The sequence below is a fragment of the Hyla sarda genome, unplaced genomic scaffold (assembly GCF_029499605.1).
Source record: "Hyla sarda isolate aHylSar1 unplaced genomic scaffold, aHylSar1.hap1 scaffold_67, whole genome shotgun sequence".
Lineage (NCBI taxonomy): Eukaryota > Metazoa > Chordata > Amphibia > Anura > Hylidae > Hyla > Hyla sarda.
Genome location: NW_026610686.1, coordinates 559,560 through 583,380, shown reverse-complemented (window position 1 = coordinate 583,380; position 23,821 = coordinate 559,560). Strand labels below are relative to the sequence as shown.

General features: G+C 50.0%; 1 protein-coding gene across 6 annotated transcripts in view; it reads left to right on the top strand.

Annotated features, from left to right (window-relative positions):
• LOC130343140 (microtubule-actin cross-linking factor 1, isoforms 6/7-like) overlaps nt 1–23,821 on the top strand; it is a 262,925-nt gene that overhangs the window by 161,638 nt on the left and 77,466 nt on the right. For all 6 annotated transcript variants that reach the window (XR_008882553.1, XM_056554326.1, XM_056554325.1 and 3 more), the window contains 10 exons: nt 35–190; nt 1,217–1,414; nt 3,584–3,712; nt 6,216–6,386; nt 6,471–6,626; nt 7,807–8,013; nt 15,186–15,308; nt 19,247–19,416; nt 19,492–19,651; nt 23,415–23,612. Coding sequence is in view for 5 of the 6 variants with exons in the window: in XM_056554326.1 (XP_056410301.1) it covers nt 35–190; nt 1,217–1,414; nt 3,584–3,712; nt 6,216–6,386; nt 6,471–6,626; nt 7,807–8,013; nt 15,186–15,308; nt 19,247–19,416; nt 19,492–19,651; nt 23,415–23,612 (1,668 nt within the window). In the remaining variant the exon portion in view is untranslated. The remainder of the gene's footprint in view (nt 1–34; nt 191–1,216; nt 1,415–3,583; nt 3,713–6,215; nt 6,387–6,470; nt 6,627–7,806; nt 8,014–15,185; nt 15,309–19,246; nt 19,417–19,491; nt 19,652–23,414; nt 23,613–23,821) is intronic.

The following is a 23,821-nucleotide window of genomic DNA, read 5'->3' as shown; positions in this document are numbered from 1 at the left end:
GCCCTGACCATGTGATGTGTCCTGTGACCCGCAGCACCAGCTGGAAGACGCTCTGATGGGTCTTGGCCAGTTCCAGAACCAACTGGAGGAGCTCCTGAACTGGTTGTCGCACACAGCAGAGCAGCTACAGGGACCGCGCCCACCCTGTACCGACCTGCAGAGCTGTGAGATCGAGCTGGCGAAACACAAGGTGAGTGGCCGGGGCAACAATAGACAGCAGTGTGAGGATAGTGGGGGTTATAGTCACAGCCTCCGGATACAGGGACTGTTATCCCAGCATAACAAGTGCTGCACACTGTACCCATCCACAGTGCCTGACCCCAGCAGTGGGGTCTCCGCTCTCCGAGCGGTCCTGACGCTCCTGGGCATCTCACTCCTAAGTACGATCCAAGGGGAGATGTGTCCTGAGGGCTCCTGGGAAGTTTTGGGCTCCAAGGTATAGTACAAACTATGTTACTGACCACGATACTGGGCTTACACGTGGCTGCTGCTCCAGGTGTTCCCCTGAATACTAGCCCCCCTTAGTAATGCTGTGGTGACTGGGTGTAAGGAACAAGTATAGTGCAGGTCAGCTGGGAGTTGTAGTCCCTTGTCTAACGTGTCAAATGGTGTCGCTAACCGATGTTCTCTTGGGACCCGACCACAACCTTTTTGTCAGGGAAGTTGCTCTTGTATACGAAGTGCAGGGATTAGACCTCGGGACAGTAGGATTCTTTGAAGCTCCAGTATAACACAGACGCTTTGGTGCGGCCCGGAATATTATAGCTCTGTAGCCAGAAGAATGGATATTTTGTCACTGTCCCTTTAATTCTTTCTTTTCTTCTAGTGATCTTCTTAGCACATGTACATGTAATGATCTAAAGTTACTGAAATTACCCATGAGGGTCTGCACAGGTTGGCTAAGAAGGGGCTTCACAGGCAGCACTGACCCTACTGAACCCCACTGAAGAGATGTGTATTGCAGCAAGGCCCTTGTTCAGCCTTCTCCTCCCTAACGTAGACGATATTCTCCTTCTCACCGTTTTGTCGCACTTTTGTCCCCAGCGTGGACAGGAGCAGTGAAGAGATTATAGACAGATTGGTTTGGAATAGTGAGAATTTTTTACGACCACTTTCTTAGCATAATAGCTGAAACAGTCGTACTGGGACACTACAATGCTCCACAATACATCAGGGGTCCCTCTGACCCTGGTTTACCCTTTTCCATGTCCTCCAGGTCCTGAGGAATGACGTGTTGTCTCACACCCACACCGTGGAGTCTGTGGACGAGGCTGGATGCGGGATCCTGCTCTCCTCTCCCGGTGACGGGATGGACTCTCTTCAGACGCAATTGAGAGAACTGACAAAGCGCTGGGAGTTTGTGCAGAGCGAGACGGAGCGGCGCCAGCTGGAGCTGGAGAACGACCTGAGCAGGGTGAGGAGCCCATAGGGTGTATGTCCCCCCGCAGATGAGGGTGAGGAGCCCATAGGGTGTATGTCCCCCCGCAGAGGAGGGTCAGGAGCCTATAGGGTGTATTTCCCCCTGCAGAAGAGGGTGAGGAGCCCTTAGGGTGTATGTCCCCCAGCAGAGGAGGGTGAGGAGCCCATAGGGTGTATGTCCCCCAGCAGAGGAGGGTGAGGAGCCCATAGGGTGTATGTCCCCCCGCAGAGGAGGGTGAGGAGCCCATGTCATAGGGTGTATGTCCCCCCGCAGAGGAGGGTGAGGAGCCCATAGGGTGTATGTCCCCCCGCAGAGGAGGGTGAGGAGCCTATGTGATAGGGTGTATATCCCCCCGCAGAGGAGGGTGAGGAGCCCATAGGGTGTATGCCCCCCCCCCCCACAGAGGAGGGTGAGGAGCCCATGTCATAGGGTGTATGTCCCCTTGAAGAGGAGGGTGAGGGGGCCATGTCATAGGGTGTATGTCCCCCCCCCCCACAGAGGAGGGTGAGGAGCCCATGTCATAGGGTGTATGTCCCCCCCCCCCCGCAGAGGAGGGTGAGGGGCCCATGTCATAGGGTGTATGTCCCCCCGCAGAGGAGGGTGAGGAGCCCATGTCATAGGGTGTATGTCCCCCCGCAGAGGAGGGTTAGGGCCCCATGTCATAGGCTGTATGTCCCCAGCAGAGGAGGGTGAGGGGCCCATGTCATAGGGTGTATGTCCCCCCGCAGAGGAGGGTGAGAATCCCATGTCATAGGGTGCATGTCCCCCCGCAGAGGAGGGTGAGGAGCCCATGTTATAGGGTGTATGTCCCCCTGCAGAGGAGAGTGAGGAGCCCATGTCATAGGGTGTATGCCCCCCCCAGAGGAGGGTGAGGGGCCCATGTCATAGGGTGTATGTCCCCCCCACAGAGGAGAGTGAGGGTCCCATGTTATAGGGTGTATGTCCCCCCACAGAGGAAGGTGAGGAGCCCATGTCATAGGGTATATGTACCCCCGCAGAGGAGGGTGAGGGGCCCATGTTATAGGGTGTATGTCCCCCCTGCAGAGGAGGGTGAGGGGCCCATGTCATAGGGTGTATGTCCCCCCACAGAGGAGGCTGAGGAGCCGATGTCATAGGGTGTATGTCCCCCCACAGAGGAGGGTGAGGGGCCCATGTCATAGGGTGTATGTCCCCCCGCAGAGGAGGGTGAGGAGCCAATGTCATAGGGTGTATGTCCCCCGGCAGAGGAGGGTGAGGAGCCAATGTCATAGGGTGTATGTCCCCCCACAGAGGAGGGTGAGGGGCCCATGTCATAGGGTGTATGTCCCCCCACAGAGGAGGATGAGGGGCCCATGTCATAGGGTGTATGTCCCCCCCCCCTCAGAGGAGGGTGAGGAGCCGATTTCATAGGGTGTATGTCCCCAGCAGAGGAGAGTGATGGGCCCATGTCATAGGGTGTATGTCCCCCCCCCCACAGAGGAGGGTGAGGAGCCCATAGGGTGTATGTCCCCCCCACAGAGGAGGGTGAGGAGCCCATGTCATAGGGTGTATGTCCCCAGCAGAGGAGGGTGAGGGGCCCATGTCATAGGGTGTATGTCCCCCCCCCACAGGGGAGGGTGAGGAGCCCATAGGGTGTATGTCCCCCCCACAGAGGAGGGTGAGGAGCCCATGTCATAGGGTGTATGTTCCCCCACAGAGGAGGGTGAGGAGCCCATATCATAGGGTGTATGTCCCCCCCACAGAGGAGGGTGAGGGGCCCATGTTATAGGGTGTATGTCCCCCCACAGATGAGGGTGAGGGGCCCATGTCATAGAGTGTTTGTCCCCCGCAGAGGAGGGTGAGGGGCCCATGTCATAGGGTGTTTGTCCCCCCGCAGAGGAGGGTGAGGAGCCCATATTATAGGGTGTATATCCCCCCGCAGAGGAGAGTGAGGAGCCCATGTCATAGGGTGTATGTCCCCCCCCCCACAGAGGAGGGTGAGGGGCCCATGTTATAGGATGTATGTCCCCCCACAGAGGAGGGTGAGGGGCCCATGTCATAGAGTGTATGTCCCCCCGCAGAGGAGGGTGAGGAGCCCATGTCATAGAGTGTATGTCCACCCCGCAGAGGAGGGTGAGGAGCCCATGTCATAGGGTGTAGGCTGTTACATCTGACACTCGGTGTTGATGCGGCTTCTCCTCACAGGTGCAGGATGTGACTCTGGAGATCACGGACCTTCTGCAGTGGTTGGAGCAGCTGGAGGTGCAATTGTCCTTCTCCAAACCCATCTGGGGGCGTCCGGAATCCACAAGAGACGCTCTGACCAAACACCTGGTGAGAGACATCTCCATCCTACACTCTACACTCTTTCTCTATCTTTCTCTATCCTACGCTCTACACTCTGTCTCTATCCTGCACTCTACACTCTTCCTCACTCCTCTCTCCTGCACTCTACACTCTTCCTCTCTCCTGCACTCTACACTCTTTCTCTATCCTGCACTCTACACTCTTTCTCTATCCTGCACTCTACACTCTTTCTCTATCCTGCACTCTACACTCTTTCTCTGTCCTGCGCTCTACACTCTTCCTCTTTCCTGTGCTCTACACTCTTCCTCTTTCCTGTGCTCTACACTCTTCCTCACTCCTCTCTCCTGCACTCTAAACTCTTTCTCTATCCTTTGCTCTACACTCTTTCACTATCCTGCACTCTACACTCTTTCTCTATCCTGCGCTCTACACTCTTTCTCTATCCTGCACTCTACACTCTTCCTCTATCCTGCGTTCTACACTCTTTCTCTGTCCTGCGCTATACACTCTTCCTCTCTCCTGCCCTCAACAATCTTCCTCACTCCTCTCTCCTGCGCTCTACACTCTTCCTCTATCCTGCACTCTACACTCTTCCTCTCTCCTGTGCTCTACACTCTTCCTCTCTCCTGCACTCTACACTCTTCCTCTCTCCTGCACTCTACACTCTTCCTCACTCCTCTCTCCTGCGCTCTACTCTCTTCCTCTCTCCTGCACTCTACACTCTTCCTCTATCCTGCACTCTACACTCTTCCTCTCTCCTGCACTCTACACTCTTCCTCTCTCCTGCACTCTACACTCTTCCTCTCTCCTGCACTCTACACTCTTTCTCACTCCTCTCTCCTGCACTCTACACTCTTCCTCTCTCCTGCACTCTACACTCTTCCTCTATCCTGCACTCTACACTCTTCCTCTATCCTGCGTTCTATACTCTTCCTCTCTCCTGCACTCTACACTCTTCCTCACTCCTCTCTTCTGCACTCTACTCTCTTCCTCTCTCCTGCGCTCTACACTCTTCCTCTCTCCTGCGCTCTACACTCTTCCTCTATCCTGCGTTCTACACTCTTCCTCTCTCCTGCACTCTACACTCTTCCTCACTCCTCTCTCCTGCGCTCTACTCTCTTCCTCTCTCCTGCGCTCTACACTCTTCCTCTCTCCTGCACTCTACACTCTTCCTCTCTCCTGCGCTCTACACTCTTCCTCTATCCTGCGTTCTACACTCTTCCTCTATCCTGCACTCTACACTCTTCCTCTCTCCTGTGCTCTACACTCTTCCTCACTCCTCTCTCCTGCACTCTACACTCTTTCTCTATCCTGCACTCTACACTCTTCCTCACTCCTCTCTCCTGCACTCTACACTCTTCCTCTATCCTGCACTCTACACTCTTCCTCTCTCCTGTGCTCTACAATCTTCCTCTCTCCTGTGCTCTACACTCTTCCTCACTCCTCTCTCCTGCACTCTACACTCTTCCTCTATCCTGCACTCTACACTCTTCCTCACTCCTCTCTCCTGCACTCTACACTCTTCCTCTATCCTGCACTCTACACTCTTACTCTCTCCTGTGCTCTACAATCTTCCTCTCTCCTGTGCTCTACACTCTTCCTCACTCCTCTCTCCTGCACTCTACACTCTTTCTCTCTCCTGCGCTCTACACTCTTTCTCTCTCCTGCGCTCTACACTCTTCCTCTATCATGCACTCTACACTCTTACTCTCTCATGCACTCTACACTCTTCCTCACTCCTCTCTCCTGCACTCTACACTCTTCCTCTCTCCTGCACTCTACACTCTTCCTCTATCCTGCACTCTACACTCTTCCTCTCTCCTGCACTCTACACTCTTCCTCTCTCCTGCACTCTACACTCTTCCTCTCTCCTGCACTCTACACTCTTCCTCACTCCTCTCTCCTGCGCTCTACTCTCTTCCTCTCTCCTGCACTCTACACTCTTCCTCTATCCTGCACTCTACACTCTTCCTCTCTCCTGCACTCTACACTCTTCCTCTCTCCTGCACTCTACACTCTTCCTCTCTCCTGCACTCTACACTCTTTCTCACTCCTCTCTCCTGCACTCTACACTCTTCCTCTCTCCTGCACTCTACACTCTTCCTCTATCCTGCACTCTACACTCTTCCTCTATCCTGCGTTCTATACTCTTCCTCTCTCCTGCACTCTACACTCTTCCTCACTCCTCTCTTCTGCACTCTACTCTCTTCCTCTCTCCTGCGCTCTACACTCTTCCTCTCTCCTGCGCTCTACACTCTTCCTCTATCCTGCGTTCTACACTCTTCCTCTCTCCTGCACTCTACACTCTTCCTCACTCCTCTCTCCTGCGCTCTACTCTCTTCCTCTCTCCTGCGCTCTATACTCTTCCTCTCTCCTGCACTCTACACTCTTCCTCTCTCCTGCACTCTACACTCTTCCTCACTCCTCTCTCCTGCGCTCTACTCTCTTCCTCTCTCCTGCGCTCTACACTCTTCCTCTCTCCTGCGCTCTACACTCTTCCTTAGCTGTCTCTTCTCCTGGTTGTATCCAGGACCTCTGTAAGGAGATGGAGTCTAAGCAGCACACCTATAATAGTGTTAGGGACGGCCTCCAGCGTCTTCTGGCCTCCTGTCCCCACCCACGAGGTTCAAGTGTTGAGCATCAACTCCGAATCCTGGAGCAGAAATGGGAGAGCGCGTACACCAAGGTGCAGGAGCGGAAGGTGAGTCCTGGGGGCCGCAGGGTGTTGGGGGGGGGTCTACCTACATCCTGGTTAGGGTCGCTCACCCTTCTGCTGTCCATTTAGGTTTGTCTGTCGGAGGGCCTGGCCGTCATCACAGAGTTCCACAGCACAATGCAGGAAGTGTCCCAGTGGATCGGGCAGGCAGAGGGACGTCTGAACACCGCCGGACCCCCCAGCATCATCCTGGAGACCATCACCAACCAGATCCAGGAGCACAAGGTGCAGCATATGACCTGGGAATTATATTATTGTAATGGTGCAGCTCTGGAGGTGACTGAAGGATAAGACAAACAGCAGAATAGTGAGTGCAGCTTTGGAGGATAAGACATGATGTAACAGCAGAATAGTGAGTGCAGCTCTGGAGGATAAGACCTGATATAACAGCAGAATAGTGAGTGCAGCTCTGGAGGTGACTGAAGGATAAGACAAACAGCAGAATAGTGAGTGCAGCTTTGGAGGATAAGACATGATGTAACAGCAGAATAGTGAGTGCAGCTCTGGAGGATAAGACCTGATGTAACAGCAGAATAGTGAGTGCAGCTCTGGAGGATAAGACCTGATGTAACAGCAGAATAGTGAGTGCAGCTCTGGAGGAAAAGACCTGATGTAACAGCAGAATAGTGAGTGCAGTTCTGGAGGATAAGACATGATGTAACAGCAGAATAGTGAGAGCAGTTCTGGAGGATAAGACATGATGTAACAGCAGAATAGTGAGTGCAGCTCTGGAGGATAAGACATGATGTAACAGCAGAATAGTGAGTGCAGTTCTGGAGGATAAGACCTGATGTAACAGCAGAATAGTGAGTGCAGCTCTGGAGGAAAAGACCTGATGTAACAGCAGAATAGTGAGTGCAGTTCTGGAGGATAAGACATGATGTAACAGCAGAATAGTGAGAGCAGTTCTGGAGGATAAGACATGATGTAATAGCAGAATAGTGAGTGCAGTTCTGGAGGATAAGACCTGATGTAACAGCAGAATAGTGAGTGCAGCTCTGGAGGATAAGACCTGATGTAACAGCAGAATAGTGAGTGCAGCTCTAGAGGATAAGACCTGATGTAACAGCAGAATAGTGAGTGCAGTTCTGGAGGATAAGACATGATGTAACAGCAGAATAGTGAGAGCAGTTCTGGAGGATAAGACATGATGTAATAGCAGAATAGTGAGTGCAGTTCTGGAGGATAAGACCTGATGTAACAGCAGAATAGTGAGTGCAGCTCTGTAGGATAACACATGATATAACAGCAGAATAGTGAGTGCAGCTCTGGAGGATAAGACATGATGTACCAGCAGAATAGTGAGTGCAGCTCTGGGGGTGACTGTAGTAGTGGATACGATGTCTGTGATTCGCAGGTGCGCTCTTGTGGTCATGCTCGGTGACCTCTTTGCCTCCATCTTTAGGGTTTGCTGCAGGAGATTGAGTCGTATGATAGGAAGCTGTGTGATCTGGAGTCTGTGTGTTCTCGGCTGAAGGACGTGACTCGTAAGCAGGAGAATGACCTGACCCAGAGCTTGGTGCAGAGCGCCCGGGAGAGGGTGGGCAAGGTGCAGGAGCGGGCGGCCGAGAGGGGCCGCAGCCTGGAGGAGTCCCGGAGACAAGCCAAGCAGGTAAGTCCATCCCTGTATAGTGATCTGTGTATAGTGATCTGTGGGGTGACCCTCAGTGTATAGTGATATGTGGGGTGACCCTCAGTGTATAGTGATATGTGGGGTGACCCTCAGTGTATAGTGATATGTGGGGTGACCCTCAGTGTATAGTGATATGTGGGGTGACCCTCAGTGTATAGTGATATGTGGGGTGACCCTCAGTGTATAGTGATATGTGGGGTGACCCTCAGTGTATAGTGATCTGTGGGGTGACCCTCACTGTACAGTGATATGTGGGGCGACCCTCAGTGTATAGTGATCTGTGGGGTGACCCTCAGTGTATAGTGATCTGTGGGGTGACCCTCAGTGTATAGTGATCTGTGGGGTGACCCTCAGTGTATAGTGATCTGTGGGGTGACCCTCAGTGTATAGTGATCTGTGGGTTGACCCTCAGTGTATAGTGATCTGTGGGGTGACCCTCAGTGTATAGTGATATGCGGGGTGACCCTCAGTGTATAGTGATCTGTGGGGTGACCCTCAGTGTATAGTGATCTGTGGGGTGACCCTCAGTGTATAGTGATATGTGGGGTGACCCTCAGTGTATAGTGATATGTGGGGTGACCCTCAGTGTATAGTGATCTGTGGGGTGACCCTCAGTGTATAGTGATCTGTGGGGTGACCCTCACTGTATAGTGATATGTGGGGTGACCCTCAGTGTATAGTGATCTGTGGGGTGACCCTCAGTGTATAGTGATCTGTGGGGTGACCCTCAGTGTATAGTGATCTGTGGGGTGACCCTCACTGTATAGTGATATGTGGGGTGACCCTCAGTGTATAGTGATATGTGGGGTGACCCTCAGTGTATAGTGATCTGTGGGGTGACCCTCAGTGTATAGTGATCTGTAGGGTGACCCTCAGTGTATAGTGATCTGTGGGGTGACCCTCAGTGTATAGTGATCTGTGGGGTGACCCTCAGTGTATAGTGATATGTGGGGTGACCCTCACTGTATAGTGATCTGTGGGGTGACCCTCAGTGTATAGTGATATGTGGGGTGACCCTCAGTGTATAGTGATCTGTGGGGTGACCCTCAGTGTATAGTGATCTGTGGGGTGACCCTCAGTGTATAGTGATCTGTGGGGTGACCCTCAGTGTATAGTGATATGTGGGGTGACCCTCAGTGTATAGTGATCTGTGGGGTGACCCTCAGTGTATAGTGATATGTGGGGTGACCCTCAGTGTATAGTGATCTGTGGGGTGACCCTCAGTGTATAGTGATCTGTAGGGTGACCCTCAGTGTATAGTGATCTGTGGGGTGACCCTCAGTGTATAGTGATATGTGGGGTGACCCTCACTGTATAGTGATATGTGGGGTGACCCTCAGTGTATAGTGATGTGTGGGGTGACCCTCAGTGTATAGTGATCTGTGGGGTGACCCTCAGTGTATAGTGATATGTGGGGTGACCCTCAGTGTATAGTGATCTGTGGGGTGACCCTCAGTGTATAGTGATCTGTGGGGTGACCCTCAGTGTATAGTGATCTGTGGGGTGACCCTCACTGTATAGTGATCTGTGGGGTGACCCTCAGTGTATAGTGATATGTGGGGTGACCCTCACTGTATAGTGATCTGTGGGGTGACCCTCACTGTATAGTGATCTGTGGGGTGACCCTCAGTGTATAGTGATATGTGGGGTGACCCTCACTGTATAGTGATATGTGGGGTGACCCTCAGTGTATAGTGATATGTGGGGTGACCCTCAGTGTATAGTGATATGTGGGGTGACCCTCAGTGTATAGTGATCTGTGGGGTGACCCTCAGTGTATAGTGATATGTGGGGTGACCCTCAGTGTATAGTGATATGTGGGGTGACCCTCACTGTATAGTGATATGTGGGGTGACCCTCACTGTATAGTGATATGTGGGGTGACCCTCAGTGTATAGTGATATGTGGGGTGACCCTCAGTGTATAGTGATGTGTGGGGTGACCCTCAGTGTATAGTGATGTGTGGGGTGACCCTCACTGTATAGTGATATGTGGGGTGACCCTCAGTGTATAGTGATATGTGGGGTGACCCTCAGTGTATAGTGATATGTGGGGTGACCCTCAGTGTATAGTGATGTGTGGGGTGACCCTCAGTGTATAGTGATCTGTGGGGTGACCCTCAGTGTATAGTGATATGTGGGGTGACCCTCAGTGTATAGTGATCTGTGGGGTGACCCTCAGTGTATAGTGATCTGTGGGGTGACCCTCAGTGTATAGTGATATGTGGGGTGACCCTCAGTGTATAGTGATATGTGGGGTGACCCTCAGTGTATAGTGATCTGTGGGGTGACCCTCAGTGTATAGTGATCTGTGGGGTGACCCTCAGTGTATAGTGATCTGTGTGGTGACCCTCAGTGTATAGTGATATGTGGGGTGACCCTCAGTGTATAGTGATCTGTGGGGTGACCCTCAGTGTATAGTGATCTGTGGGGTGACCCTCAGTGTATAGTGATATGTGGGGTGACCCTCAGTGTATAGTGATATGTGGGGTGACCCTCAGTGTATAGTGATATGTGGGGTGACCCTCAGTGTATAGTGATCTGTGGGGTGACCCTCAGTGTATAGTGATCTGTGGGGTGACCCTCAGTGTATAGTGATATGTGGGGTGACCCTCAGTGTATAGTGATATGTGGGGTGACCCTCAGTGTATAGTGATATGTGGGGTGACCCTCAGTGTATAGTGATGTGTGGGGTGACCCTCAGTGTATAGTGATATGTGGGGTGACCCTCAGTGTATAGTGATATGTGGGGTGACCCTCAGTGTATAGTGATCTGTGGCGTGACCCTCAGTGTATAGTGATCTGTGGGGTGACCCTCAGTGTATAGTGATCTGTGGGGTGACCCTCAGTGTATAGTGATCTGTGGGGTGACCCTCAGTGTATAGTGATCTGTGGGGTGACCCTCAGTGTATAGTGATCTGTGGGGTGACCCTCAGTGTATAGTGATCTGTGGGGTGACCCTCAGTGTATAGTGATATGTGGGGTGACCCTCAGTGTATAGTGATATGTGGGGTGACCCTCAGTGTATAGTGATATGTGGGGTGACCCTCAGTGTATAGTGATCTGTGGGGTGACCCTCAGTGTATAGTGATCTGTGGGGTGACCCTCAGTGTATAGTGATCTGTGGGGTGACCCTCAGTGTATAGTGATCTGTGGGGTGACCCTCAGTGTATAGTGATATGTGGGGTGACCCTCAGTGTATAGTGATATGTGGGGTGACCCTCAGTGTATAGTGATATGTGGGGTGACCCTCAGTGTATAGTGATATGTGGGGTGACCCTCAGTGTATAGTGATATGTGGGGTGACCCTCAGTGTATAGTGATATGTGGGGTGACCCTCAGTGTATAGTGATATGTGGGGTGACCCTCAGTGTATAGTGATCTGTGGGGTGACCCTCAGTGTATAGTGATATGTGGGGTGACCCTCACTGTATAGTGATGTGTGGGGTGACCCTCAGTGTATAGTGATCTGTGGGGTGACCCTCAGTGTATAGTGATCTGTGGGGTGACCCTCAGTGTATAGTGATCTGTTTGGTGACCCTCACTGTATAGTGATATGTGGGGTGACCCTCAGTGTATAGTGATATGTGGGGTGACCCTCAGTGTATAGTGATCTGTGGGGTGACCCTCAGTGTATAGTGATCTGTGGGGTGACCCTCAGTGTATAGTGATCTGTGGGGTGACCCTCAGTGTATAGTGATATGTGGAGTGACCCTCAGTGTATAGTGATCTGTGGGGTGACCCTCAGTGTATAGTGATATGTGGGGTGACCCTCAGTGTATAGTGATATGTGGGGTGACCCTCAGTGTATAGTGATCTGTGGGGTGACCCTCAGTGTATAGTGATATGTGGGGTGACCCTCAGTGTATAGTGATCTGTGTGGTGACCCTCAGTGTATAGTGATATGTGGGGTGACCCTCAGTGTATAGTGATATGTGGGGTGACCCTCAGTGTATAGTGATCTGTGGGGTGACCCTCAGTGTATAGTGATCTGTGGGGTGACCCTCAGTGTATAGTGATCTGTGGGGTGACCCTCAGTGTATAGTGATCTGTGGGGTGACCCTCAGTGTATAGTGATCTGTGTGGTGACCCTCAGTGTATAGTGATCTGTGGGGTGACCCTCACTGTATAGTGATATGTGGGGTGACCCTCAGTGTATAGTGATATGTGGGGTGACCCTCACTGTATAGTGATGTGTGGGGTGACCCTCAGTGTATAGTGATCTGTGGGGTGACCCTCAGTGTATAGTGATCTGTGGGGTGACCCTCAGTGTATAGTGATCTGTGGGGTGACCCTCAGTGTATAGTGATCTGTGGGGTGACCCTCAGTGTATAGTGATCTGTGGGGTGACCCTCAGTGTATAGTGATCTGTGGGGTGACCCTCAGTGTATAGTGATCTGTGGGGTGACCCTCAGTGTATAGTGATCTGTGGGGTGACCCTCAGTGTATAGTGATATGTGGGGTGACCCTCAGTGTATAGTGATATGTGGGGTGACCCTCACTGTATAGTGATCTGTGGGGTGACCCTCAGTGTATAGTGATCTGTGGGGTGACCCTCACTGTATAGTGATCTGTGGGGTGACCCTCAGTGTATAGTGATCTGTGGGGTGACCCTCAGTGTATAGTGATCTGTGGGGTGACCCTCAGTGTATAGTGATATGTGGGGTGACCCTCAGTGTATAGTGATATGTGGGGTGACCCTCACTGTATAGTGATCTGTGGGGTGACCCTCAGTGTATAGTGATCTGTGGGGTGACCCTCACTGTATAGTGATATGTGGGGTGACCCTCAGTGTATAGTGATCTGTGGGGTGACCCTCAGTGTATAGTGATATGTGGGGTGACCCTCAGTGTATAGTGATATGTGGGGTGACCCTCAGTGTATAGTGATCTGTGGGGTGACCCTCAGTGTATAGTGATATGTGGGGTGACCCTCAGTGTATAGTGATATGTGGAGTGACCCTCAGTGTATAGTGATCTGTGGGGTGACCCTCAGTGTATAGTGATATGTGGGGTGACCCTCAGTGTATAGTGATCTGTGGGGTGACCCTCACTGTATAGTGATCTGTGGGGTGACCCTCAGTGTATAGTGATCTGTGGGGTGACCCTCAGTGTATAGTGATATGTGGGGTGACCCTCAGTGTATAGTGATCTGTGGGGTGACCCTCAGTGTATAGTGATATGTGGGGTGACCCTCAGTGTATAGTGATCTGTGGGGTGACCCTCAGTGTATAGTGATCTGTGGGGTGACCCTCAGTGTATAGTGATATGCGGGGTGACCCTCAGTGTATAGTGATATGCGGGGTGACCCTCAGTGAATAGTGATCTGCGGGGTGACCCTCAGTGTATAGTGATCTGTGGGGTGACCCTCAGTGTATAGTGATATGTGGGGTGACCCTCAGTGTATAGTGATATGTGGGGTGACCCTCAGTGTATAATGATCTGTGGGGTGACCCTCAGTGTACAGTGATCTGTGGGGTGACCCTCAGTGTATAGTGATCTGTGGGGTGACCCTCAGTGTATAGTGATCTGTGGGGTGACCCTCAGTGTATAGTGATCTGTGGGGTGACCCTCAGTGTATAGTGATATGTGGGGTGACCCTCACTGTATAGTGATCTGTGGGGTGACCCTCAGTGTATAGTGATCTGTGGGGTGACCCTCAGTGTATAGTGATCTGTGGGGTGACCCTCAGTGTATAGTGATATGTGGGGTGACCCTCAGTGTATAGTGATATGCGGGGTGACCCTCAGTGTATAGTGATCTGTGGGGTGACCCTCAGTGTATAGTGATCTGTGGGGTGACCCTCAGTGTATAGTGATATGCGGGGTGACCCTCAGTGTATAGTGATATGCGGGGTGACCCTCAGTGAATAGTGATCTGCGGGGTGACCCTCAGTGTATAGTGATCTGCGGGGTGACCCTCAGTGTATAGTGATATGTGGGGTGACCCTCAGTGTATAGTGATATGTGGGGTGACCCTCAGTGTCTAATGATCTGTGGGGTGACCCTCAGTGTATAGTGATCTGTGGGGTGACCCTCAGTGTATAGTGATCTGTGGGGTGACCCTCAGTGTATAGTGATCTGTGGGGTGACCCTCAGTGTATAGTGATCTGTGGGGTGACCCTCAGTGTATAGTGATCTGTGGGGTGACCCTCAGTGTATAGTGATATGTGGGGTGACCCTCAGTGTATAGTGATATGTGGGGTGTCCCTCAGTGTATAGTGATATGTGGGGTGACCCTCAGTGTATAGTGATATGTGGGGTGACCCTCAGTGTATAGTGATCTGTGGGGTGACCCTCAGTGTATAGTGATATGTGGGGTGACCCTCAGTGTATAGTGATCTGTGGGGTGACCCTCAGTGTATAGTGATATGTGGGGTGACCCTCAGTGTATAGTGATCTGTGGGGTGACCCTTACTGTATAGTGATCTGTGGGGTGACCCTCAGTGTATAGTGATATGTGGGGTGACCCTCAGTGTATAGTGATGTGTGGGGTGACCCTCAGTGTATAGTGATGTGTGGGGTGACCCTCAGTGTATAGTGATCTGTGGGGTGACCCTCATATGTGGGGTGACCCTCACTGTATAGTGATCTGTGGGGTGACCCTCAGTGTATAGTGATATGTGGGGTGACCCTCAGTGTATAGTGGTATGTGGGGTGACCCTCAGTGTATAGTGATCTGTGGGGTGACCCTCAGTGTATAGTGATATGTGGGGTGACCCTCACTGTATAGTGATCTGTGGGGTGACCCTCACTGTATAGTGATCTGTGGGGTGACCCTCAGTGTATAGTGATCTGTGGGGTGACCCTCAGTGTATAGTGATATGTGGGGTGACCCTCAGTGTATAGTGATCTGTGGGGTGACCCTCAGTGTATAGTGATATGTGGGGTGACCCTCAGTGTATAGTGATCTGTGGGGTGACCCTCAGTGTATAGTGATCTGTGGGGTGACCCTCAGTGTATAGTGATATGTGGGGTGACCCTCAGTGTATAGTGATATGTGGGGTGACCCTCAGTGTATAGTGATCTGTGGGGTGACCCTCAGTGTATAGTGATCTGTGGGGTGACCCTCAGTGTATAGTGATCTGTTGTGCCCCCTGGTGGTTATAGTTCCCCCTGATCAGCCTATGTAATTCTTCCTCCTTCCCCCACAGTACAGTGAGTCTCGGCAGAAGCTTCTGGAATGGCTGGAGGAGGTGGATCGGGCTCTAGAGTCACAACAGATCGACACCAGCGTCAGCCAGGAGCACATCAAACAGCAGCTGAGCAAACACAAGGTACCGTCATCGTATAACATCACCAATAACATTACACTGTGACATCACCAATAACATTACACTGTGACATCACCAATAACATTACACTGTGACATCACCAATAACATTACACTGTGACATCACCAATAACATTACACTGTGACATCACCAATAACATTACACTGTGACATCACCAATAACATTACACTGTGACATCACTGACATCACCAATAACATTACACTGTGACATCACCAATAACATTACACTGTGACATCACCAATAACATTACACTGTGACATCACCAATAACATTACACTGTGATATCACTGACATTACCAATAACATTACACTGTGACATCACCAATAACATTACACTGTGACATCACCAATAACATTACACTGTGACATCACCAATAACATTACACTGTGACATCACCAATAACATTACACTGTGACATCACCAATAACATTACACTGTGACATCACCAATAACATTACACTGTGACATCACTGACATTACCAATAACATTACACTGTGACATCACCAATAACATTACACTGTGACATCACCAATAACATTACACTGTGACATCACCAATAACATTACACTGTGACATCACCAATAACATTACACTGTGACATCACCAATAACATTACACTGTGACATCACTGACATTACCAATAACATTACACTGTGACATCACCAATAACATTACACTGTGACATCACCAATAACATTACACTGTGACATCACCAATAACATTACACTGTGACATCACCAATAACATTACACTGTGATATCACTGACATTACCAATAACATTACACTGTGACATCACCAATAACATTACACTGTGACATCACCAATAACATTACACTGTGACATCACCAATAACATTACACTGTGACATCACCAATAACATTACACTGTGACATCACTGACATCACCAATAACATTACACTGTGACATCACCAATAACATTACACTGTGACATCACCAATAACATTACACTGTGATATCACTGACATTACCAATAACATTACACTGTGACATCACCAATAACATTACACTGTGACATCACCAATAACATTACACTGTGACATCACCAATAACATTACACTGTGACATTACCAATAACATTACACTGTGACATCACCAATAACATTACACTGTGACATCACCAATAACATTACACTGTGACATCACCAATAACATTACACTGTGACATCACCAATAACATTACACTGTGACATCACCAATAACATTACACTGTGACATCACCAATAACATTACACTGTGACATCACCAATAACATTACACTGTGACATTACCAATAACATTACACTGTGACATCACCAATAACATTACACTCTGACATCAGGATTCTGTTACACTGTGACATCACTGACATTATCCCTTCCCCTAATAAAAGTTTGAATCACCCGGCATTTCCAAGAGTAAAAAAAACACAGTGTAAATAAAAATAAAAATAAACATGTGGTATCGCCGCATGCGGAAATGTCCGAAATATAAAAATATACCGCTTTTTAAACCGCACGTTCAATGGCGTACGCGCAAAAAAATTCAAAAGTCCAAAATAGCGCATTTTTGATCACTTTTTATACCTTTTTATCACTTTTTATACCATCATAAAGTATGATCAGAATAAAAATGGTACCGCTAAAAACTTCAGATCACGGTGCAAAAAATGAGCCCCAATAGCGCCCTGAACACAGAAAAATAAAAAAGTTATAGGGGTCAGAATATGACAATTTTAAATGTATACATTTTCCTGCATGTAGTTATGATTTTTTTCTGAAGTGATACAAAATCAAACCTATATAAGTAGGGGATCATTTTAACCGTATGGACCTACAGAATAAGGATAAGGTATCATTTTTGCCGAAAAATGTACTGCATAAGAACGGAAGCCCCCCCAAACTTACAAAATAGTGTTTTTTCATCAATTTTGTTGCACATTGATTTTTTTTCCCGTTTCACCGTAGATTTTTGGGTAAAATGACTAATGTCATTACAAAGGAGAATTAGTGACGCAAAAAATAAGCCATCATATAGAATTTTAGGTGAAAATTTTAAAGAGTTATGATTTTTTTAAGTTAACGAGGAAAAATTGAAAATGAAAAAACCGAAAAAGCCCGGGTCCTTAAGGGGTTAAGTAGTGCATTTTTTTGATGTTAAGGTTGGCAAAAAGAACATTTTACTGGTTCTCTCACAACTTCTCCCGATTTACTAAACTGTGGACTTTGATTTAAGCAGCAGCAATCAGTCAACTGCGACTAGAACTCCTCTATGAAATTGAGACCACACGGGGGGGGTTGCAGTTCTGGGTTGCCCTGGACGGCTGGAAAGGTGTCGGTCCACCAGACTTGGCTCTTCCCTCAAGTGTGGTCCAGGGAACAGAATCCCACTTCTGACACCAACTGTCAAGGATGGGTGCGGATGAGGCCTTAAAATATGTGTGACTGCTGCTGTATATTGCTGAGTGCCGGCACAATGAATACACACCAGACAGAATGTTGGTATAATTTCTCCTTCTCAGCATACTGACCAAGGAGCTGCCCCAATGAGTTCTGTTTATTAAACGGAAGTACATTGTGTTTACATTTGACAAAAAAGGGGAGGTTAGTTATCACGTCAAAATCATCATGTTATATTTTGATTGGTCATTTGAGTTTTGTGTCTGTATATATTAGCATATTTAAGAATCATTTTCTTTCTTGGCCAAAGTTCATTTATGCGGCTCTCATACTGGAAAATCCCAGATCCTTGTCCTTCTATACAATCTGTATCTTCTTCAAATATTTTGTCTTCTGACGTCTCAGCTTGGTCCTTCTGGCATCATCCCAAGGTCTTTTTCTTAGTCACGAGCAGATAGCAAGCTGGATATATAGGTTTAGAGTAGGTAACAAATATCTTTTTTCATCATTAGAAATGGCATATATATATATAAGTATTAATATATATTGATCGGCAGTCAGAATCATTTTAATAAACTTGTCAACATCACTGACCTCAGGATTCTGTAACACTGTGACATCACTGACCTCAGGATTCTGTAACACTGTGACATCACTGACCTCAGGATTCTGTTACACTGTGACATCACTGACATCAGGATTCTGTTACACTGTGACATCACTGACCTCAGGATTCTGTTACACTGTGACATCACTGACCTCAGGATTCTATTACACTGTGACATCACTGACCTCGGGATTCTATTACAATGTTACATAACTGACCTCAGGATTCTGTTACACTGTGACATCACTGACCTCAGGATTCTATTACACTGTGACATCACTGACCTCGGGATTCTATTACACTGTGACATCACTGACATCAGGATTCTATTACACTGTGACATCACTGACCTCAGGATTCTATTACACTGTGACATCACTGACCTCGGGATTCTATTACACTGTGACATCACTGACATCAGGATTCTGTTACACTGTGACATCACTGACCTCAGGATTCTATTACACTGTGACATCACTGACATCAGGATTCTGTTACACTGTGACATCACTGACCTCAGGATTCTGTTACACTGTGACATCACTGACCTCAGGATTCTATTACAATGTGACATCACTGACCTCAGGATTCTGTTACACTGTGACATCACTGACCTCAGGATTCTGTTACACTGTGACATCACTGACCTCAGGATTCTGTTACACTGTGACATCACTGACCTCAGGATTCTGTTATACTGTGACATCACTGACCTCAGGATTCTGTTATACTGTGACATCACTGACCTCAGGATTCTGTTACACTGTGACATCACTGACCTTAGGATTCTGTTACACTGTGACATCACTGACCTCAGGATTCTGTTATACTGACATCACTGACATCACCAATAACATCACACTGTGACATCACTGACCTCATGGTTCTGTTACACTGTGTCATGTTTCTCCAGGTCTTCCAGAAGGTCCTGCGGTCTAAACGTCCCATATATGAGGCGACTCTGAGGAGCGGCCGCGCTCTGCGGGAGAAGATCCGTCTGCCGGAGGACGAGCAGCAGATGGACGAGTCACTGGGGCAGCTGAGGGAGCGATGGGGGCATGTCTGCTCCCGATCCACTGAGAGGTGCGGACCTCATCAGCACGTGGGTATGGGGAATCCTACACCAGGGCGGTGTATGTGACGGTGATATCTCTCCAGGCAGCAGAAGCTGGAGGAGTCTCTACTGTTCTCCGGGAAGTTCACAGACGCTCTCCAGGCGCTGATGGATTGGCTGTACAGAGCGGAGCCGCAGCTCTCAGAGGAGACACCACTAGGGGGAGACAGAGATCTGGTCAGTGACCTGCTGGATAAACACAAGGTGAGCAGATGGAGGGGGGGGGGGGGGGTCTACATATATATATATATGTATACCCTCCACCATGATAGTGACATATATACCATTATATACCATCCACCATGACAGTGACATATATACCACTATATACCCTCCACCATGACACTGACATATATACCACTATATACCCTCCACCATGATAGTGACACAGTACATAGTAAGTGCTCGTTCACATTTGGGGTATGTTCCGCAAGTGGAATTCCGCGCAGTGAACATTCCCATCAGTGTGACCCTCAGACTCTTCCTTGAGACCCATTCACACTGAGGAATTTCAGCGGCAGAAATTATTCAGCACAGAGAATTAACATGTTCATTCTTTGTGCGGAATTCCGCGAGCAGTGCATAGCATAATGGTGACGGCGCAGTGGCGCGCGTTCCTACTTCCGAAGTATTTTTGTCGATGGACGCCAGATGTAATCTCTGCTCGCGGAATTCTGTGAGCAGAGATTACATCTGGCGGCCACCGACAAAAATACTGACATCTAGTGGCCAATCTGCATACTGCACTCACTACACTCATTATATCTTATTTTGTGTCCAGCTCTGCTACATCTACATGAGATAAACAAATATCTAGAGGCGTGTGGTCAGATATGTGTCCCGTGTCATTGTCAGACGCGTGTCCCGTGTCATTGTCAGACGTGTGTCCCGTGTCATTGTCAGATGTGTCTCCCATGTCATTGTCAGACGTGTCTCCCGTGTCATTGTCAGACGTGTGTCCCGTGTCATTGTCAGATGTGTCTCCCGTGTCATTGTCAGACGTGTGTCCCGTGTCATTGTCAGATGTGTCTCCCGTGTCATTGTCAGTCGTGTGTCCCGTGTCATTGTCAGATGCATGTCCCGTGTCATTGTCAGACGTGTGTCCCGTGTCATTGTCAGACGTGTGCCCCGTGTCATTGTCAGACGTGTCTCCCGTGGCATTGTCAGTCGTGTGTCCCGTGTCATTGTCAGACGTGTCCGGTGTCATTGTCAGACGTGTCCCGTGTCATTGTCAGACGTGTGTCCCGTGTCATTGTCAGACGTGTCCCGTGTCATTGTCAGACGTGTGTCCGGTGTCATTGTCAGACGTGTGTCCCGTGTCATTGTCAGACGTGTGTCCCGTGTCATTGTCAGACGTGTGTCCCGTGTCATTGTCAGACGTGTCCCGTGTCATTGTCAGGCATGTGTCCTGTGCCATTGTCAGACGCGTGTCCCGTGTCATTGTCAGATGTGTGTCCCGTGTCATTGTCAGACGTGTGTCCCGTGTCATTGTCAGACGTGTGTCCCGTGTCATTGTCAGACATGTCCCGTGTCATTGTCAGGCGTGTGTCCTGTGCCATTGTCAGGCGTGTGTCCCGTGTCATTGTCAGACGCGTGTCCCGTGTCATTGTCAGACGCGTGTCCCGTGTCATTGTCAGACGCATGTCCCGTGTCATTGTCAGACGTGTGTCCAGTGTAATTGTCAGACGTGTGTCCCGTGTCATTGTCAGACGTGTGTCCCGTGGCATTGTCAGACGTGTCTCCCGTGGCATTGTCAGTCGTGTGTCCCGTGTCATTGTCAGACGTGTCCCGTGTCATTGTCAGACGTGTCCCGTGTCATTGTCAGACGCGTGTCCCGTGTCATTGTCAGACGTGTGTCCCGTGTCATTGTCAGACGCGTGTCCCGTGTCATTGTCAGACGCGTCTCCCGTGGCATTGTCAGTCGTGTGTCCCTTGTCATTGTCAGACGTGTCCCGTGTCATTGTCAGACGTGTCCCGTGTCATTGTCAGACGCGTGTCCCGTGTCATTGTCAGTCGTGTCTCCCGTGTCATTGTCAGACGCGTGTCCCGTGTCATTGTCAGACGCGTGTCCCGTGTCATTGTCAGACGTGTGTCCCGTGTCATTGTCAGACGTGTGTCCCGTGTCATTGTCAGACGTGTGTCCCGTGTCATTGTCAGACGTGTGTCCCGTGTCATTGTCAGACGCGTGTCCCGTGTCATTGTCAGACGCGTGTCCCGTGTCATTGTCAGACGCGTCTCCCGTGGCATTGTCAGTCGTGTGTCCCGTGTCATTGTCAGACGTGTCCCGTGTCATTGTCAGACGTGTCCCGTGTCATTGTCAGACGCGTGTCCCGTGTCATTGTCAGACGTGTGTCCCGTGTCATTGTCAGACGCGTGTCCCGTGTCATTGTCAGACGCGTGTCCCGTGTCATTGTCAGACGTGTGTCCCGTGTCATTGTCAGACGTGTGTCCCGTGTCATTGTCAGACGTGTGTCCCGTGTCATTGTCAGACGTGTGTCCCGTGCCATTGTCAGACGCGTGTTCCGTGTCATTGTCATACGTGTGTCCCGTGTCATTGTCAGACGTGTGTCCCGTGTCATTGTCAGACGTGTGTCCCGTGTCATTGTCAGACGTGTGTCCCGTGTCATTGTCAGACGTGTGTCCCGTGTCATTGTCAGACGCGTGTCCCGTGTCATTGTCAGACGTGTGTCCTGTGCCATTGTCAGACGCGTGTTCCGTGTCATTGTCAAACGTGTGTCCCGTGTCATTGTCAGACGCGTGTTCCGTGTCATTGTCAGACGCGTGTCCCGTGTCATTGTCAGACGCGTGTCCCGTGTCATTGTCAGACGCGTGTCCCGTGTCATTGTCAGATGTGTGTCCCGTGTCATTGTCAGACGCGTGTTCCGTGTCATTGTCAGACGTGTGTCCCGTGTCATTATCAGACGTGTGTCCCGTGTCATTGTCAGACGCGTGTTCCGTGTCATTGTCAGACGCGTGTTCCGTGTCATTGTCAGACGCGTGTCCCGTGTCATTGTCAGACGCGTGTCCCGTGTCATTGTCAGACGCGTGTCCCGTGTCATTGTCAGACGTGTGTCCCGTGTCATTGTCAGACGCGTGTTCCGTGTCATTGTCAAACGTGTGTCCCGTGTCATTGTCAGACGTGTGTCCCCTGTCATTGTCAGACGTGTGTCCCCTGTCATTGTCAGTCGTGTCTCCCGTGTCAGCGTCAGACGTGTGTCCCGTGTCAGCGTCAGACGTGTGTCCCGTGTCATTGTCAGACGTGTGTCCCGTGTCATTGTCAGACGTGTGTCCCGTGTCATTGTCAGACGTGTGTCCCGTGTCATTGTCAGACGCGTGTCCCGTGTCATTGTCAGACGTGTGTCCCGTGTCATTGTCAGACGCGTGTCCCGTGTCATTGTCAGACGTGTGTCCCGTGTCATTGTCAGACGTGTGTCCCGTGTCATTGTCAGACGCGTGTCCCGTGTCATTGTCAGACGTGTGTCCCGTGTCATTGTCAGACGTCTGTCCCGTGTCATTGTCAGACGTCTGTCCCGTGTCATTGTCAGACGTCTGTCCCGTGTCATTGTCAGACGTGTGTCCCGTGTCATTGTCAGACGTGTGTCCCGTGTCATTGTCAGACGTGTGTCCCGTGTCATTGTCAGACGTGTGTCCCGTGTCATTGTCAGACGTGTGTCCCGTGTCATTGTCAGACGTGTGTCTCGTGTCATTGTCAGGCGTGTGTCCCGTTTCATTGTCAGACGTGTGTCCCGTGTCATTGTCAGACGTGTGTCCCGTGTCATTGTCAGACGTGTGTCCCGTGTCATTGTCAGACGTGTGTCCCGTGTCATTGTCAGACGTGTGTCCCGTGTCATTGTCAGACGTGTGTCCCGTGTCATTGTCAGACGTCTGTCCCGTGTCATTGTCAGACGTGTCCCGTGTCAGCATCAGACGTGTGTCCCGTGTAACCATCCATTGCTTTCATGCTCAGGCTTTCCAGAAGGAGCTGGGGAAGAGAGCGGGATCCATGAAGACCCTGAAGCACTCGGTGCGAGACCTGAGCCGGGGCGGAGTGGGGACGGATTCACACTGGCTGCAGAGACAGATGGAAGAGCTGGGTCACCGCTGGGACCTGGTGTGTACCCTGTCCGTCAGCAAGCAGGGGAGGCTGGAGGCGTCTCTACGACAGGTGAGTGAGGAGACTAGTGATGTCATACAGGGGGCGGGGCTGTGAGCACATGTCATTATATTATATCAGTGATGTCATACAGAGGGCGGGGCTGTGATCACATGTCATCATATTAATATTATATTACTGTATATAAGTGAGGTCATACAGGGGGCGGGGCTGTGATCACATGTCATTATATTACTATTCAATTATATCAGTGATGTCAT